General features: G+C 45.8%; 1 protein-coding gene across 1 annotated transcript in view; it reads right to left on the reverse strand.

Moving 5' to 3' along the window:
• Nucleotides 1-16,216: 16,216 nt before the first annotated feature.
• ACAT1 (acetyl-CoA acetyltransferase 1) overlaps nt 16,217-20,466 on the reverse strand; it is a 134,079-nt gene continuing 129,829 nt past the window's right edge. Inside the window, exon 12 of the mRNA XM_069202324.1 lies at nt 16,217-16,617. Coding sequence (XP_069058425.1) covers nt 16,497-16,617 — 121 coding nt within the window. The 3' untranslated portion in view covers nt 16,217-16,496. The remainder of the gene's footprint in view (nt 16,618-20,466) is intronic.

The raw sequence follows: 20,466 nt of genomic DNA on the forward strand, positions 1-20,466 counted from the left end.
AGGATGGCAGTTGATATCTTGTGTCGTCTGTGACTCATGTGTTTGTGGCATTGTGTGAGATCCTGGGCTTCAGTGAGGTTCTTTCTGTATTGGGTTGTTTGACTTGACAACTTGTGTTTGGCTCATTGACCTGATATCTATGGTTTAGTTTCCAAACTGCAGTTCAGTATGTATGTACCACGCATTGTGTAGTGAGCAACATGCTTTAATGTGCTTTCACTGGAGGGGACATGATACTTCCACACACACAATAGATTCCAATGTGTAGTAACATGCTTGCACTACGTGGCCAGGACATCCCATTCACTTAGACATATGTAATTGCCGATGAAATCCAGAAGTGAGGCCCTTTGATTAGGCTTGTGGACAATGCCCAACACATCTCCTTAAATTGGCAGCACGGAGGTGTTCAGTAGTGACAATGCACAATTGTCCCATGTGTGATCTGGTTCTATGTTGACCTTTGTGGTTCCCTCTGCCAGTGGCTCATGTGCAACCGGGTGCACCTACACTACCAAACTTGCTCCAGGTAACCTGGCTTACTGCCTTATGGAGGTGGATGTATCTGTACAGGAAGGGCCATCTCCCTGTAATCTGTTACTTTGATGGAGAATTGGCTCTTTCAGTGTGTGTAGCAGCGTGCAGTTTGCATTTGTGGCACATCAATATGTGTTCATAGCACAGTCCACTTACTTATTTCTAGCTGGCAACGTCCCCCCAGGAGTGATGTGTGATGTTGGGACTGCCTCAGTATCCATGTCACCTACATGTGAGTCAGCATCATCATGCTATGTGTGTCATGGTGTTTGACTTACAGCAACAAACATTGCACACCCATTCCACAGTACTTATTGCTTGGGAGGGTGTGAGATTGGCTATGTGGCCTAATGTAATGGTATATGGTCCATCTTCCAAATTGTACTTCCAGGGCAGGCCATGTCATTGTCACTGTGTGCTTTGACATTGGTCCCTTGTAGCTCTAGAAGTGACATCTATTGTTATTGGCAGCCGTCATTTGTCCGTAGGTGTATATCCCATTGCGTCAGGGTGTCCAACATAACTACCTGTGTCACACCTCAGTGTCTTCCTGACCACCTGCCAATGTAGTAGTGTATGTATTGTATGTCCTACAGGGTTGCTGTGCTGTGTGTATATTGCTAGGTTTATGGACTTACCAACAAGAAGGCTATTGCTATATCATCCGTCCTGGAAGTGCAGATTGATGGTGCTGTGGCGGAAGATGAAGGAATCTTGTCCACTCCCAGGATACTTGGCCAAGATGTTGGTAAACGATCCCTGGATGCAGTCAATAGCACCAAGCACATGCGGGAAGCCATGTATTTGTTAAAACCCCTGTTTGGTCTCCTGTTGCTTCTGCTGTGTGTTGGGGAAGCTGATGTCGTGGGGTGTGAGGGAGATGATGGCATCAAGGACCTTGGGAAGGAAAGCGGAGAATGAAGGCTGTGGAGAAGTGTGGCACAATGGTTAGAGCGGCAGACCCTCATGCAGATATCTGGCCCAGGACCAGGGTTCAATTCCCAACTTGTGTTTTGGACTCAATTGCCTTGGACCAGATAATTCTTGTCTCATTGCCTCATCTAATTAATGGGTTCCACTCTGTAACTCTGGGCAATAACTTGCTTAATCTCCAAAATGGCCCTCACAGTGCTTGGATGCCTGGATTCAGCCTGGGGCTTTCCAGGAGTGGGCGCCTCACAGGAAAAAGCCAGGAGGGGTTCCACAGCGGTATGCGAACAGCACCTTGAGACCCTAACGGGTGAGTAGTGCGCTATACAAGTGCAAAGTTTACAGTTTTTATACCCCAGCAACCAGGGCTCCCGTTGTTTGGAATGAGCCACTTGCCAACATGTGCAGGACAGCTAGCAGCTTGGTCACCGGTGGAATATTGTGTGGGGTCTGTGGCTCAATTTGGCGCAGCAGCTGCCATATGGCTTGCCAGTTGAGTCTGTACCTCTGGATGATATCCTTTTCCCTGAGGCCCAGGAGGGTTGTCCTGGTCCTGAAGACCCTCGCCTGCCTTCGGCGTTGCTTTCGGGGTCCACGTTAGTGTGGTGGTAGCTGCTGCTGTTGGTCCTGTGCTCTGCGTCGTCTGGCATGCTGCATGAGTAGCACCTCCATGTTGTCCTTCTTGAACAATGATCATCATTTTTCGAGTCCGCTTCCCACCCGTGCAGCATTTTTGCCCGGCTGGATAAATATGGCGCGCGGGTGTTTGAGTCATTTTTTGGACAGGAACGCCTACCTTGCATCTCAGTGACGCTAGGCGGTTTCACTCATCCAAAAAATGACGCAAACTATTTTGATGCTAGACGGGTCTAGCGTCAAAATATAAATATGGAGTTTAGTTTGCGCCAGATTCGCGTGAAAAAAAAAATTGCTGTTAATCCGGCACAGAGTATAAATATGCCCCCTAGTGTCTTGCTCTGTTTCAGTTCCATGCCAGGTGCTGCAAGACCAATACCCTGTTTTTCTGGTCCCTGGTGGTGACCCTGTTCAAGTGGAGCCATTCATTCAGGCTTTGATTTCTAGGCTCTGACCCCCTAGGATATCCACTAGTACACCCTCAGGCCCTGAGAAGCAGCTCATTTTATTCCATCTGCTGTCTTTCCCTGCCCTGGTGTGCTTGGTCTGGGGCAGTTGGTCAGCTGTTCCAGGGCCACCATGTGTGTTCACTTTAGACCTTTTGTTTTAGTACTGATGATGACACAGAAGCTGGTGCTAATGCAGTACCCTCTCCTGGTTTTACAGGCGGTGGATATTCTGCTGGTTGAAGTTGAAATTTAGTACTGATGCTGGTGATGTGTCTCGTGATCTCAACTGCAGAGTCCAGGGCACTCTGCTCGCTCCCCTGGGTCCCCCACTGACTCCATTATGGAGTTGGTGTTTGAGGATGTAGATGACATTAAGGAACGTGTTGACCCTTCTCATCTTCCGAGTCATAGGGAGGTTTCTACTGTGCCTTTTATAATGCCAGTAGATGAAGCTGTGGTTGACCCTAAAAGGGCCTCAAATATTTCTTGGGAAAACATTTCCTTCTTTAATAGGATTGCTCAAAGCTGCAGTCGTCTTGGACTTTCAACTCACCATGACTTTAGAGCTAATCTTTTAATTGAAATCTTGCAATCTGGCCCTTCCTCATCTCTTTATGTCCTTTAATGAGGTGCCAATGGAATTCACTAATTATATTTAGGCCCAGATATAAGAGGGCCTAGAGCCTCCTTGAGCCACATTAACATCATTTATTTACGCTAGTGGGGCTCAACGAGGCCAAAATCGCTGTGCCATATTTACAAAGTGGTGCAATGCATGCATTGCGCCACTTTGTAACCCCTTGTGCCACATTATGCCTGTGCCAAGCATAATGTATGCAAGAAGGGTGTTCCCCCATTAGGGGTGGCCGAAAAAAATGGCACAAAGAAATCTAAAAGATTTATTTGCGCCATTTTTAACACCTGCACAGAGCAGGCTTTAAAAGTAGGCACACCAATATTTATAATGGGCTTCAATGTGCTTTGCAGGATTAGCGTCAACATTTTTGGTGCTAATCCTGTAAAACACCAAGGCCCGTATTTATACTTTTTTTAGCGCCGCATTTGTGCCGCTTTTTGACGCAAAACGGCGCAAACCTACAAAATACAATGGCATTTTGCAAGTTTGTGCCGTTTTTGCGTCAAAAAACGACGCAAATGCGGCACAAAAAAAGTATAAATACGGGCCCAAATTAGCATAAAAAATGTTGATGCTAGTCCCCTTGTACCCAGGTCAGGTAGAGTTATAGGGTCCCCCCCTTTTTTGGAACACAGTCCCCTAACTACCGCCATGGTGCACTGTACCTTTAATACAGCGCACACATGGTGGCATTAGGGGGCGCTAAGGGGTGCAAGAAAAGTAGTGCTGCATTGGCTGCGGCGCCACTTTTGTTAAATCTGCCCCTTTGAATCAAGCAGCCTCTATTCTGGCAACAAGTGGTTGAGTCACACATTGATACTGACTGACTCCTGGTGAGTTTGACTTTCTATCTTCAGTCTGACAGCATTGGGTTGGAAACCTCCTTAGATCACATAATTGATGACAGACATCTGTTCAGCTGGATGTGGAATGAAAGTAGTTTGATGCAATGGGGAAGTAAGGGGCATATTTACGAGCCTCTTTGTGTCACTCTTGCACCATGCAATGTGGTGCAAGATCGACGCAACAGAAAAGTGAGATTTCTGATGTCATGCGAGGCTACCCTGCGTGGCCCTGAGTGACTTCATAAATCTTGACTAATGTAACAGCGCAAATCGCTTTGTTACATTACTATGCACCAGGGAGGCGTTTCCATGGGTGTTGTGTGGTTGTTGCCACGCAACATCCATGGATTTTGATACATTCACAGATTTACCAGAACCTCCCCAGGAGAGGCATAACGAGAAAAAATATCTTTATTTCTTCTCGTTTTTTTCCCTTTTTCTACGTGTGCTGCATTCTGCAGCACACATAGAAACAAAAATGTAATGGGATTGTTTTTGTGCAGGAAGGTGCCCCTTCTTGCACAAGAACAATCCTACATGAAGAGGAGGCACCCTTGCACCATGGTGCATGGGTGCCTGCGTTGGTGCTAGGCAGCCCAATGGGCACCAGCACTGGGAAAAGCACAGGAATCCGTTGTATTGAGTTAAATGGAGCGCATTCCTGTCCTTTCCCTGCGACGCAGCGCAGCATGGAGACTGTTGTATTTTGTAAGTTTGTGCCGATTTTGCGTCAAAACATGACGCAAATGCAGCGCTAAAAAAGTATAAATACAGGCCTAAGCCACTTGGCCATAAATTTGGCTCTGAGTTTTCAGGAAATATAGCCCTTGATCCTTCTAATTCTGTGTTTGATGGCCCACTAATAGCATACTCTTTGGAAGATGGTGCAGAATGGGGGTCTCTGCTTTCATTTCATGCGAATGGGTACTTTTTAGAGGTAGAATTACTAGAAAGTTTCCTAGGGCTGGCCTTAACACAGTGGATTCAGTACGTTGATCCATGGGCTTCTCAGACTCTACTCGGGCTGAATTGTTGGCTTAGCTTTTGACTATGCTGTTTTCAGAATAGGAGCTGACCATGTCCTAGAGAGGCATGGATAGAGATACATTGGAATGCTGCAGGTTAGGACATGCAGAATGCAAACATTTGTTGAATATTTATGCAGCCTAAAGTGTGTTCTCTAGTGCTAAAGTGAATTATCATATCTTGGGGAGTCCCTGAAGCTGTCAGCTGGGCTTTGCCCTCTCATTAGCAAGAGTCTCGTGTATCTAAAAATCATGTGTTATGGATTTTAAAAAATTGTATTTCTTTTGGCGTTCATTACATTATTTTAGCCAACATTGTTCCTTTGTTGAGGACACTGCCTATTGAGACTTCTTCCTGTAGGTCAAGTCTGCTCTGGTTAGCATAAGATGCCATGTTTTGGTTGTTATTTTTGGTTGTTTCCCTTCCACTATATGAATTTCCTTCCCCTTACTATAATTTTCTTGTACTAGTAACCCAATTCTGTAGTTTGTGGGCTTATGTTGCCCAGGGTTGGTATTTTTAACGCTACGGACTAACCTGATGATCCTGTTATAAGTTATGTTGCGTACATCCACTGCACTCTTGGTACTGGTGATTGTTTCATTCTCCTATATATTAGGAGACTGTATTATTTTACTACAGCAAAAGGGTGCACTGTGCCTGCATGGTGTGTGACGTGCTGCTTGGCCATCCTAGACTCTCTCCCTGATTCTTAGCCTCTTAGTGACATCTGGTCTCTGGAGACTTTCTTTTGTGAAGTCCTTGGGCAGTTGTAGTTGAAGGCTGTTGCAGTCTCATACCGTAATGTTAGAGCAGTGCAGAGTCTTGCTTCAGACCCGATGATGCTTCTGATGCAGTCTTGTTTGGTTCCACTGCCTAAGATTTTTGGTTGATGTCTCTCAGCTTGGTGGACAGGTGACCTATCTGTTTTGTTACTCCGCAGGACATCTGTTTCACCTGGTGAAGATACTGCGTGTTGGTCTCAGGAGTTCAATTCATTAGTGTTCTGGATTAGGAAGATGCTTCTGTTGATGCATGATAGGATACGCATGTTTTCACTGGTGGCGATTTTTCTTCATTTCTGTATGCTACTGCCCTTTGCTCTTTATGGGAGCAGTTTGGGCTACATTTGGCTTTTTGCACACTACAATTAGCAAATGCATAGTTTCGATTGGATACCTTTGTTTTTCTTCTTGGCTTGGCTGTCGGTCACTGTCCTTGGTGGTCCAGTTTTCCCCGGTGCTATAACCCTGTGTTCACTTGGTGATAGATGTATCATTATTGCTGGCTAGCTAATGCACTGTAAAACAGAAAAGGCAAGAATGTGCCATATTTAACATGGCATGTTGCTTTTCTGCTTACTCCTTGCGCTGGCGCACAATGGTCTGCCTTGCACCAATGGAAGCACCCTTGCACCATGGTTCAAGGGTGCCAGCGTTGCAGGCAGATTGTTTTTGTGGGACACCTTCCAGCACAAGAACATTCATCAGAGGCATTTATCTCTTTCTAAGTGTGCTTCAGAAAGCAGCACACTTAGCATTTTGAAGCATTCCCAGGTTTACCAGTGTTCGTAAATCTGGGAATGCACCAAGATCCATGGAAGGATGGGTGAGAACTGTTACTCCAGATTTATCAAGCCACTCTGGTTGTGCGTGGCTTGATAAATCTGATTTAGATTTGGCATTGCCATTGCGCTTAACACAAAAGGATGATCGACGGAGTGCTGACAATGCAAACACTCACCCCCAGTCACAGATTTGGGTTTAATCCATCGTTCTTTTGCTCACCATGCCACCCCAGTTCAGACCCAGCCATATGCAAATCAGTCTTGACCCTGTTCCTCATGGGAACAGTCCAGCCCAAACTGCCAGGTCAGGTCCTCCCTGGTTCGGAAACAAGCATCCTGGGACCGGTTTCAGGGTATCACCCTTCTTCAGCAAGGCTAGCTTGATTCCAGTGGCACAGTGAGCAAGGGACCCACGTCTGGGCATACCCTTCCCACTTAGGGCAACATTAGTAACAGAAAAGGATGATGGATGGAGTGCTGACAATGCAAACTCTCACCCCCATTCACAGATCTGGGTTTAATCCATCGTTCTTTTGCTCACTATGCCACCCCAGTTCAGACCCAGCCATATGCAAATTATGACTGTTCTCTCCTTGGGAGGTTTGCTGCTGTTTAGTGCATCTATTTTTACCGATTTATACACGCCAATGGATGTCTCTTTTGTGTGTGCATTGTAAAGAGTGGTTATTTTTTTCCCACTTCCAGCGATTGGTTTGGTTGTGTAGGTTTTACGAGCTCTGCCTTCACTTTGCGATTCCCCTTGTTCCAATGGATGGTTAATGATCTAGCAGCTTGTATATTTTTCCTGTGTGGGATTCCCTTATAGACCTTGCTTCCCTATTACAAGTATACATTTTCTTTTGTCCTTTTGATGTTTTTTGTTTTTTATTTCATGTGGGTTGGTGATTAAATTAGAGGACTTACGGGCCAATTTACAAGGTGGTTTGCGTCGCTCTTACACCACACAATGTGGTGCAAGAGTAATGCAAAACTTGTCATATTTATGAAGCCACATAAGGCCACACTGGTGGGGTTCGCCCTCTGCGCCAGTCAGGCCCCAAGGAACACTCATTGGATCCAGAGCAGAGCCGCAAATGAGACCAAGATACAATGCCCCCGGTGCCACCATCTCCATACCCGATTGGGACACAGAACTACATAGGCGGCGTCTGACGCTGCCCGAGGACATCCTCCTCGGAGCGGTGCTAGTGCCTTACTTCATGGATATGCCAGAGAGGGAGACATTTGGGGAAAGTCTATGGACCCTTATAGAGAAGACCCTGTTGAAGAGAACAACTGGTATGAGGGACTGGGTGAGGCCAGTGGGTTTGACACCTCACCTGATACTAGTTTGGTGTCCTCTCCTTCTGTGGTTACATAGGAGGGAGCCTCTTTTGCTATGGTGGTGTGCAGCTCGGCTGAGGCCCTGAACCTTAATCGACCCTCAGTGGCACTCATGACTAATGTGTTGACAAAGGTGCTTCAGCCAGGATTCCCCCCCCCCCCCCCCTCAGAGCCCTTACCCACATTTAATGAATCCCTTTAGGATGGCCTACTTGGGGCCTGGTCCAAACCCTGCGTAGGGGCTCCTGTGAATAGGACGATTGCCCACCACCAGCATCCCACTCCTAGGGATCTCAGTTACATTACCAGCATCCCACCCCAGAGAATTTAGTGGTCCAATCCGCTTCGTCCCACACTTACCCTGGTGAGTTACCTACCGGATAGGGAGTCCAAGATGCTGGACACTTTAGGTAAGAAAATGTTCTCTTCCAGCAGCCTCCTGGCACTGCAAACTGTGAACACCACATGCCTATTGGGCCGTTATTCCCATACAATATGGAATTCAGTTGCACAAGTACTGCGTATGGTCCCTAAGAAGACCCATGCTATACTCTCTCAGGCAGTTGCAGATGGGAGAGATGCAGCAAAGTTCTCTATCAGATGTGGACTTGACACGACCGACTCACTAGGTACAGCCATTTCATTATCAGCTGCCTTGCAGCACCATGCCTGGCTGAGAACATCTGAATTTTCAGGGGATGTCCAGGCTACCCTCATGGGCATGTCCTCCGATGGCTCCCACCTCTTTGGAGACATGGCAGATTCAGCACTGGCACCCCTTTTGTGGCTACAGAAGGGGTCTCCAATCATGCCCATACCCTCCCGGTCAGCAGGTTTTCCAGCCTTTTTATGTCTGAGGGTGCAGGTTCCACCAACCACGTGGGACAGGCTGACAGCTGTCAGGTCAGTCCACACAAGTGGCAGCCACAGCCTCCTGACCTCTTTAGTCCGCTTAGAACATCAGGGGCACTCAGTGGGAGACAGGATATACCATCACCTCCCCCACTGGCGGTCAGTAACATCAGAACGTTGGGTACTACAGATAGTCCAGAGGGGCTATACCCTCCCCTTTGTGGCACACCCACGACCTGTCCCATCCACTTATGATCACCTGATAAAGGACCACCTCTCTTTGCTCCATCAAGAAGTGCAGGCTGTTAGCCAAGGGAGCCACATAGAGGGTGCCTGCATCAGAAGTAGGTTGTGGTTGGTATTCCTGTTACTTTCTGGTGCCTAAGGAGGTTGGAGGATTTTGTCCTATCCTACCTCTGTACCTCCCCAACCTCTCTTGAAGAAGGAGAAATTAAAAATGCTCATGCTCGCTCAAGTTTTGTCTGCGCTGGATCTGGGAGATGGCAGTTCCCAGTGAGCCACAAGCACTTTCAGTTCACTGTGCTCCCTTTCAGGCTACCCAGCATCCATTAGGTATTCACCAAGGTGATAACAGTTGGTGCAGCTCATCTACAGAGGTCAGGGATTTCCCTACCTCGACGCCCGGTTGTGGAAGTCGGGCTCGCCCACGGTAGGCATCATCCACCTTTATACTATGGTGACCTTATTGCATTCACTGGGGTTCACTATCAACATGCCAAAGTCACACCTAAATCCCTCTCAGACACTCCTTTTCATTTGAGCTGTTCTGGACAAGGTGCAGTTTCGGGTATATCCTTCCGAGCTGCGAGTACAGGATATTCAGGCTATGATACCAATGTTTTAGCCTCTATTCAGGATTTTGATAAGTGACTCCGATACTATTGGGCCTCACAGCATAATGCACTGTGCTGGTGACACATGGTTGCTGGCATATGCAGGCTCTGCACTGGGATCTGAAGGCCCAGTGGATGGAGAATCAGGGGAATCTCCCCCAACATAGTCCAGATCTCGTAAGAAACTGCAAATGTCCTGCAGAGGTGGCTAACAAACTGCAATTGGGTTAGTGGCAGACGCCTATCCCTTCCACAGGCACAGCTGATTGTAGTAACAAGTGTGTCACTTTTGGGCTGGGATGGCCATCTGGAAGAGGTGGAGATCAGAGGACTCTGGTCTCTGGCGGAACCTAGACTCCACATCAACCTGCTGGTGCTTTGAGCGATCCGGTTGACATTGAAAGCTTTTCTACCTTCCATCAAGGGAAGGCCAGTGCAGGTCTTCATGGACAACACCATTGCCATGTGGTACTCCAACAAACAGGGCAAGGTGGCGTTGTGGACCCTTTGTCAAGAGGTTCTGCTCCTCTGGACATGGCTGGAATGTCAGGGCATTTCCCTGGTCTTTCAACACCTGGCAGGCTTTCTGAGCGTCAGGGCCGACAAACTCAGCTGAAGATGCTTAGCAGATCATGAAAGGAGTCTCCATACGGAGGTAGAGCAAGGTCCCTTTCAGCAGTAGGTACAGCCTAGGCTTGATCTGTTCGCCACTGCTGAGACCGCGCATTGTCAGCAGTTCTGCGTGCTGGAGTTCCCAAGGCAGCTCATGCTCAGAGATGCTTTTGGCCTCAAGCTTTTGTTCCTCTCCTGGATATCTGTCAGGCTGCGATGTGGGCATCCCTGCACACATTTACGAAACATTACTGCCTGGACAGTCAGATCTGTCACAACGGGCACTTCACAGATTCGCAAACACACATCCGGGGAAGTATTGCTTGGGTGTCTATTCAAAGGTAAGGAATCTGCAGGTAGAGGTCTCTATAAGATGAACAAGTTATTTACCTTCGGAACCACCTTATCTGGTAGAGACGATCTAGCCGCAGATTCCTCATCGACCCTCCAATCCTCTCCGCTCTGTGAACTGGTTCATGTGTAAGAAACACCCTATTCAGGGCCTTAGGGGCAGATTTAAGGAGAGTGGCACTGCACCCAGCGCAACTTTCCTTGCTCCCATTAGCGACCCCCTACTGCCACCATGTGTGCACTGTATTTAAAATATGGCGCACCATGGCGCAGGGTAGGGTGCAGTAGTGTTGTATATTGTGACGCTATTGACGTACTCTGCAGGAGTAGCGCCAACACTTTGCACTACTCCTGCAGAGTACATAGGGGTCCAATATAAATAATGGTAAATGTAAAAAAAAAAGAAAATGACGCTAAGGTGGCGTTAGGGTTCTTAAATCTGCCCCTTAGTCTTTTCCACATCATTGGTCAGTTCTCATTGTGACTTCTGGCGAGGAAAGTCACCAAAGTAACTGACATCTGTGCGTCAAAGTAATGCCTATGTAGTTACTGTGCATGTCATTGCCGGTGAGGCAGATGCAGAGCCGACTATGCCACCTACCAGCATGCACTGGTACTGCTTGAAAATCTTCTGGATCCAGTCTGACACCTGGAGATATTCAAAGGAAAGTAATCTGTGACTAGGTAAGTCTCTACCAGATAAGGTGTTAACAAAGGTAAGTAACTTGTTTGTTAATATAATTCTATATATCCATACTATCGGCTCTCTATGAGACCCATGCATAAAAAATAAATAGATGTTGCCTTTTGCATTGCACAAGCACTAAACGTTAGTAAATCTGAGTCAAGCCTGCAAGGGCATTTCTGATGAGTGCCCACATGTTTTGGCTGACACACATTTTTTAGCTGCACTGTAGTATCTGGAGTTTCACCGCCAAGGGCAAGATACAGTATGAATGAAACTATGAACATGGCAACAGTGTTATAACAGTCGCACATCTCTCCTGGTTAAAGTAATGTTTAAAACAATGGTGCTCAAAACACTACAATTGCGTCTCACGTTCAGATGATTAACATTTTGTATTGGGTATGCTGTAATGACTATGCTCCAACTAGTGATGACTGGCATTTTTGTCAAATCTTTCGGATAGAATCTTCACATTTCTGAGCAATTATAACCATATCTGTTTTGTTACTCAAGTCACTAAAGGCTTTAGTCAGTATAGCTCCATTTTGATGAATAGGAATATTTTTTATATATTAAGGTTGAGCTTATGTACATATCTGTCATAAGCCTTTAATTTACACCAATTTCTTTTGTGGTACACATAAGGATATGGCTATTTATGTGTTACAAAAATGGTATATTATACTATTATAAATTTATCTGGATGGTCTTTTGGTGCCTCCAGTGCCTTTTGCCCCCTTTTACATACATTTACCGCCCACATATTAGACAATGTGGCAATAATAATTACATGGTGCCTAAGATGTCTCTTTCAAGCGATGTGTCTACTCCCACTGACCATATAGTTATGTCTATTTAATAGCTATTACATACTTCCTTTTTATAAAAGCATACTAAAACATACATGATACATTGTTATAACCATAGATCCTTTGCATGGACGTATCAAGGTCTGTTGCTTTTTACAGACTGGATCTTTACTGCTGTAGGAAGTTCAGTTTTTGACAGTCGTTACACTTGTGCGACCGGACATTGTATAAGTGCGATACTGGATTCAGATCTTGTACGGACCACTGACTTACGTTGGAGGTCATTACTTAAGAGCTAATAACAGGATAAACAAATACAGGGCCCAGGTTTGTTGAGGAGAGAATGGCCATTTTTTCTGTGTGACAAGAGTTGGACCTCATTCTTGGACTGTTTATGTTAACAATATATGACATACATTGTCCTTTCAGGTTTTGTGTTGTGACATTCGGTTGCCGTTTGACTTAACTTTAAGGTTCAAATTTAGAGATTTCAAGGATTTGTTTTCACCATAACTTGACTCATGTGTAGGTAATTTACTAAATCTTTCCCTTCCTAAGTTTCAAGATCTAATGCTCATCATTCACAGATGTTGGGATTATTACTATCATCTTTTTAAGGGGCATGTGGTTGTACTCATTGAGTGCACATTTTATTCTATATTTTATTTTCCTATTTCTAAATCTCTGGAGCTACTTATAAATAGGTCTTAACACAACTTTACACATTATAGGCCTCAAGAGGCCCTAGCACTACTGGAGCATCACTTTTATGACCCTCTGGTGGCGCAATGCCTTGTGCCATATTTACAAGGTGCCGGTAAGCTACTCTTTGTGGCTTAACTGCACTTTGTAAATTCGGCCCCTTTACAAGCATTGTAGGAAACTGGCCCCTTGTTTGCAGTACCTCCCACTTTTTGCCTGATATCTGATGCTAACTTGACTGAGTGTATGCTGGGATCCTGCTAACCAGGCCCCCGCACCTGTGTTCTTTCTCTAAAACTGTACCATTGTTCCACAACTGGCACACAGCTAAGTCCTTTGTAAAAGGTACCAGTGGTACCAAGGTCCCTGTGACCACGGAGGGTCCCTAATGGCTGCAGCATATATTGTGCCACCCTAAGGGACCCCTCACTAAACACATTCACACTGCCAATGCAGCTTGCGTGTGTTGGTGGGGAGAAAGAGAAAGTCGACATGGCATCCTCCTCGGGGTGCCCTGCCCACTAACCGCTGCCTGTGGTATAGTTAAGTCACCGCGCTAGCAGGCCTTACAGCCCTAAGGCAGGGCATAGCTGCATGAGCAATATGCCCCTACATTGTCTAAGTCCATTCTTAGACATTGTAAGTGCAGTGTGGCCATATTACATACATGGACTGGGTGTTTGTTATCATGAACTCCACCGCTCCATAATGTCTACACTGAAGTCTGGTAGGTTTGATATCAAACTCCTCAGCACAATAAACCCACACTGATATATTGTAAAATGCAAAACAGAGGGCATCTTAGAGACGCCCCCTGTATTTTACCCAATCAGTTAGTGCAAGACTGACCAGTCTGCTACCAAGAGACAAGTTTCTGACCACATGGGATGAGAGCCTTTGTGCTCTCTGAGGCCAGAAACAAAGCCTGCACTGGGTAGAGATGCTTCACACCTCCCCCCTTGCAGGAACTGTAACGCTTGGCGGAAAGCCTCAAAGGCTCAGGCCTCCTGTTACAGTACCCCAGGGCACTCCAGCTAGTGGAAATGCATGAATCAGACCACTGGTCCAGCGACGTCCACCCTTTGTTTTTTGGAACCGACCCAACCTGCAGCATCTTTTCTCATCCCCAGGATCCCCATATTGGAAAGCATTGGGAGCCCAAGGCTGTGTTTGCACCCGATCACCCCCGCACCACTGAGGGTTGTGTTTGGTGCTGACCTGTGGCTCCCCCAGTGCTCCTCTAAACCCCCCAGGTCTGCCCTCCGAAGACACGGGTACTTACCTGCAAACAGGCCTGATTCTGAGTGCCCCTAGTCTCCATAGAGGCTCTGGTTAAATTGACCTCAAATTTGATCTCTGCACCTGACCGGCCCCATGTTGCTGGTGGTGAGTGTCTGGGGTTAACTTGAACCCCAACCTGTGGACATCCTAATCCCCAGAGACAGGAACTGTAAGCGTTGTACTTAGCTTGAAACTGTGCTAACTTTTCCCCCCCTAGAACTCTGTCGAAAATTGCACTGTCAACTTTTAAAACAGATATTTGCCATTTTCTCGAAAAAGGTTTAACTTGACAAATTGAAACAAAGTGGTATTTATACATATGCTGGATACTTACTTGCAAATGTACTTACCGGCAACTTGAATTTTGTGGTTCTAGAAATAAAGTAACAAAATATATTTTTGCTATATAAAAACATGGAGTTAGTCATTGAGTGTGCCTCATTTTATTGCGTGTGTGTGTGTATACAACGAATGCTTTGCACTACCATCTAATAAGCCAAACTGCTCAACCACACCACCACAAAAGTGCATTAGTATTAAATACTTAAGCCTCTGGGGAACCCCTGGACTCTGTGCACACTATATCTCATTTTGATATAGTATATACAGAGCCGGCTTCCTACAAGCATCACTTAATGTGGAAGGGGCGTGCAATGAATGTTGTTTTGGGCATTCCACTGCAAAACTCATTTCATTTTGACTCTACCCCAGATTTATGAGGAATTGTAAATCTAAGGCAGTGCCAAAAACTAACGCCATGCAAGGGGTGGCATTAGCATATCGCAACGAGGAGAACTACTTACATTTCTCCTCGTTTTTACTTTTTCTATGTATGTGGCATTCTGCCGCACACGTAGAACTAGCATATTGCCATTATTGATTGTTTATGTGCAGGAAGGGGCATCGTTTCCTGCAACGCATGCACCCTTGCACGCTAGGGGGAACACAGGGGTGTGCCGTATTTTTGAAAATATGGTGCATCCCTGCATTTCTGAAGTGACGCAGCCTGGCGCTGCGCCACTTCCTCATAAATGAGGGACTTTGTTTTTAGGTCTAGGTGGCGACCACACACACTCTTTTACATGCACATGGGAGTTTTCTTAGTCATGTGCTCTCTGTTTTTACGTCTTTATCATTCCTTAGGGTCTTTTGTATTCTCAGGAATGATTAACACACTGGTATCTTGCTATGATAGTATTCAGAACTTTTGAAGGGGGGGTGTTGAGATATTTTGTTTTAGTCAATATAGTTGTTTTTTTTTTTTTACTTTGTGATTTTTCTTATAAGAAATTGTTCAATTATTATTATTTATTTATTTTTTAACATCAGCCTTGAAGAAGTCCCCAGGCAGGGGCAAAACACATGTCGGCTGGAATTCTCTAAGGCACAAGACTGTCAACATATATACAATCTTGTTTGTACTTTTGTACATATCTTGTTGAACTGTTCAAAATATATATATACAAAATAAACTGTTATTGAGTAAAAGCACATGTTCTACTGTAATATTTGGCTTTTTTTTAATTACTTCAATGTCTGTGTCAGTTATCAGTGTACTTTTTGTTAGTATTTCTGGACCATAATGTAACGAATATGTGAGACATATGACAGGAGTGCTCCACTACTTTTTCTTTCAAGGAACAGTATAAGGCTGACTCTCCTAGGAGTTTCTCCTCTTGGAAGGACTCGGCACGGGAGTGTCTGCGGTAGGTACGAAGTTTAGCTGACATTATGATGCTGCTTATTGAATCTCCTTTTCTTTCCTGATTTCAAAACCACTGGGCCTCAGTGTCTCAAGCACAGAGGGTTTGCTGCTAAGTGGCTACTGTGAAGGATTTATGCAGTAACGTGGAGTGTTTACTTTCTTTTTCCAATTGTGTGGGAAATGTTTCATGACAGTTGTTATGCCGAAGCTATGTACTGTGCTCCACAATGCTATTGTTCAATGAACAGATTTAAACAATAGGACATGGTTGGGCACCAGACTTCTAGATAAAGGCAGTATGGCACAAGTACTTTCATCATTACATAGTTACTATCATGGTCTTTAATTTATAGAGTTTATCGACTTAAGAGATGTCAGAACTACAATCATATGAAGAAGAGAATGCTTTATTGCTATTTGCAATATTTACAAGATTTGTACAAAAAATAAAATCACACACCCAACCTAAATGTCAGTATGAACGCATTCATGTGATTTAATAAAATAACACAAATGTCTCCCATGGTGCTATTTTGGAGCAAGCTGACAGGTCACCACCTCCAACCACAATTGCCCAATAATTTTACAGAGTGTTGTAGAATTTCCAATGCCAAGTATGCTGATCAGGGAATTGTTTCAAGGATGTGTTAGGCTCAATTTCTGCAAAAAGTCTATAGTTTTTCAATCAGTATTGCTGAAGCTCCACCTCCCCCGTTGCAAATTCCAGCTAGACCATATTGTCCTGGTTTAAGCACATGGGCCATGTGAGCGACAATTCTTGCTCCAGACATTCTAGGCATAAGCAGAAAAAAATATTAAGTACTGCAAATCGTCACTTACCACCATAGGAAATGTACAATAAATCGCATGAAAATAAGTGTACAGACAAGAAATAAAATATAACACAACTTTACCACCACTTTTAAGACTTCCCAACCTGCATTTAACAAAAACAGATGTTTAGAGAAAACAGCAAAACATTTTAGTATGATACTGTGGCAACATAAATTTTTTGTACAACTTTATTTTTAGATTTTCACTTATAACGGTGCAATTAAAGCCACGACAAAAACATAAAACAATCATACAGTGCCAATGCATGGTTTCCTGTTGCCTACTGAGGGTGGGGATTGAAGGGTTCTGATCTCATAGGAGTGAGCCACAACAATCATGTCCAACTAGGCCTCCACAGTACATCACACGCTGATATTATTGCACAATAATTCCATGAACCAAATCTCCAAGCTGACATTGATCCCGATGGACCACTGAGGTCCCATACTCATTTAGTTGTCACAAATACGATACCAACTGTGTAGTTCTACCCCTCCTCATCTGCAAGGGGTTCTGTGTGAGGTTTGTTCCCTTCTGTGAATCATTCAAGCAACAGACCCTCAGGCTAAATGTTGGCAGCTGCACCGTCATCAGTGCGCACCAACAACATCTGCTGTACCTCTGCCACCCCCCACTCCATCAAATCTTTCGGCCAATGTTCCAATTGTGGGCTCCTGCATCCCATCCTACAAATGACTACCCATCTCTTAGCCAGCAACAGGGCCAGTTCGTAAGGGATCTTCCACCCCTTGGGCCTGGGTATCACTCCCGGCAAGCAGGCCACTGGTGTCAGTGTAAGTTTTAGCTCTGTAGCAGCTACTATTTGGGGGATAACCTCTTTCCAGTAAGCCTGCACTTCAGCACATTTCCATGCCAGGTGCAGAACGTAGCCCCCTCTTTTCCACATTATTGGTACTTGGCCCCCCCGCAGGGTCTATCTTACTCAGCATATATGGTAGGTAGTTGAAATGTAGGAGATTAAACCTAATATTGCATGATACATTGCGGACCAGTTCCAGATCCTGTCCTGAGTCCGTGTCAGAGAGTGGGTCCTCTAATTCTTTCTCCCACGTGCTGTACAGGGAGTTTTCTGCCCATTACTGTTGAGCGCTTTATAAAACCGGGAAATCAGGTGGCGCCCCTCTCCCCAATGTATATGTCCTCCCATGACCTCTGATGCTCGTGATCCAGTCGGAAAATCACTCCAGACTTCCTATGCTACACTCTCCAATTTGGCATATTGTAGGAACTGACGTGGCCCTTCTGCGAAGGACTCCTGTGCCTCCTGGAAGGTTATGAACCGTTCTCTTGGGTAAATACAACCTACCAACAAGCAACCTCTCCTTCTCCACTGCTCCATTGATATGTAGCCATCAATGGCACGGAAAGGGACCAAATCCCACAAAGGCAATTCCTTAACAAAGGGGACTCTTTGAATAATCTTATGGAGCACCTGCTCCCATAATTCAGCCATGACTTTCACCAGGTAAGGTATTGGGTGTGGGGAGCTACCCCCCCTTCATCAAGAGCTGAGGCAATGTATCCTCTCCCAGTATGCCCTCTAACAATCTTTTCTCCCACCCATCTGTGTTAGTCATCCATCTAGCCACATTTTGTAAGTGAGCCTGCGTAATATCAGGAGCGGCAAGACCTCCCTCCTCTAAAGTTCTTTTCAACATGGAGAGGGGAAACCCTACTTCGATGACCAGCTCATATTAATGACCTCAGTAGTTCATCAAGCCTATGAAAGATTTGGGAATCAAGTTGAAACTGGACTAAATACAGACAGCGGGGCAGGAAAACCAATCTGGCAACCGCCGCCCTGCCCATAACAGAGAGGGGGAGTCTATTCCAGAAGGCGGCAGAGTTAGTCAGTCCTTCCACCACCCTCTCCACGTTGAGGTGATTATGTGCCTTCTTTGTGTGTCTGTGACCCATATACCCAAATAGCCGAATCCCTCCAGTTCCCAGTGTAACCCCACCTCTTGCAATTGGGCAGCGGGCTTCCCAATCAGATTCCCCAAGGAGAAAAGTAAAGATTTCTGGACATTAATCTTGAGTCCAGAGAATTTACTGAAAGTTGTCAGTACTTGCATCAGCATTGGAACCAACTCTTCTAGGGCTCCAAGGTATACAAGGGTGTCGTCTGCATACAAAGAGATGACGCATGTTTGCGTCCGAATCCCAAAGCCGGACATATCCCGTCACAACAATAGAGCTAGAGGTTCAATCGCCAGTATGAATAGGAGCAGTGAGAGGGCATCCTTGTCTGGTTCCCCCGCCAAATCCCCATGCTTTGCAAAGCTGTACCCCCCACTCTTATCCATATAAAGGGCTTGTAATAAAGGAGGCATACCCAAGCACAGAAATCAGAGCTAAAGCCCACACTCTTAAGTACCTTCAACAAGTATCCTCAGTCAATCGAATCAAAGGCCTTCTCCAGATCCAAAGATACCAGGGCCAGATCCTGTGCCCTCCAAGTTGCCTCAGGTTGAATTTAGTGCTGCAGGAGGGTATAAATCCACACTGGTCAGCGTGAACCAAAGTCACGGATCACTCCTCTTAATCTAGACGCTAGGACTTTACAGAGGATTGTAAGATCTGAATTTAACATGGTGAGAGGCCTTTAAGAGGAAGGATCTGCCCCGTCCCACCCAGTTTCAACATGAGGCATTATACCTTTCTCCCGAGTTTCCTGAAACACCTCCAATAATTTGGGGAGAAGTGTAGCCCCATATGTTTGATAAAGCTCCAAGGGAAATCCACCCCCCCTGGGGTTCTAGACCTCTTAAATGCCTTCACAGCTTCATTTAGCTCCTCTAGTGTTATTTCCTCCCTCAGCTCCTGTTTCTGTGCCACTTCCAGGTTGGTTAGAGCCACATCTGCAAAACATGCCTCCAGCTCCTGATCCTGGTTGGGGGGGCCCGCTGCATAAACAGTGCATAGGTGCTCAATAAACACGGCTAGAATCACACTGCTACTGGAGAACCCCTCTCCTACTTTGCTACTGATCGCGCCATGGTATCTAAGCCAATAGGTGTCTGGACTTATCCCCCTCCCTGTGGAGCCTCTGTTGGGACGACCGCAAAGTCATCCTGTCAAGCCTATCCCAGAGCTCACTCATGTCCCTGTGGACCTGCAAAAGTTGCCCGTGTACGGGGGTTGAACAAGATTCTTCTCCCTGTAGTGTTGCCAACCACCCTTCTAGTGCTTTGAGTTCAGTTTCCATTTGGACTCCATACTCCACAAAAACTTCCTAGACATGTCCCCCTAAGGACTGCCTTTAGTGTCTCTCATTCCACTTCTCTGCACTGCATGGTCCCCTAGTTCATTTCCTGGAGAGATGCTGCCAGGGCTGCATGGCCCTCGGGATCTGAAAGAAAGTCTGGAGGCATGCGCCAAGTGCATCACACCTCCTTCCTAATCCCCTATTGCAGCTCCAACAGTACGTGAGCATGATCAGATTTGCCCAGATGTTTGACCACAGTTCTCTACAAAATGCTCAGTAGATGCCCCTTAGGATCTTTCTGGGAAACCCAGGAGTCTCACATTGTTAGGGCCGGACCAACCTTCCACATTCTCTATCCGTGCCTCCAATTCACCATTCTTCAATGCCACTGCTGCTACCGGCTTTTGGAGAGTGACCACCTCTATCTGCAACTCTGTAATGGACCTCTCCACCACACGTACTTTGTTGGAGACCTTGCGTAGGGCTGTGCACAAAAGGTTGACTTCCATAACTACCGTCTCAATTTTGCCTTCCAATACTTCTCCTGATCTGTGGATGGCAGCAAGCAGCTCTGCTCT

Source organism: Pleurodeles waltl, chromosome 8 (assembly GCF_031143425.1).
Source record: "Pleurodeles waltl isolate 20211129_DDA chromosome 8, aPleWal1.hap1.20221129, whole genome shotgun sequence".
In the NCBI taxonomy this organism is placed as follows: domain Eukaryota; kingdom Metazoa; phylum Chordata; class Amphibia; order Caudata; family Salamandridae; genus Pleurodeles; species Pleurodeles waltl.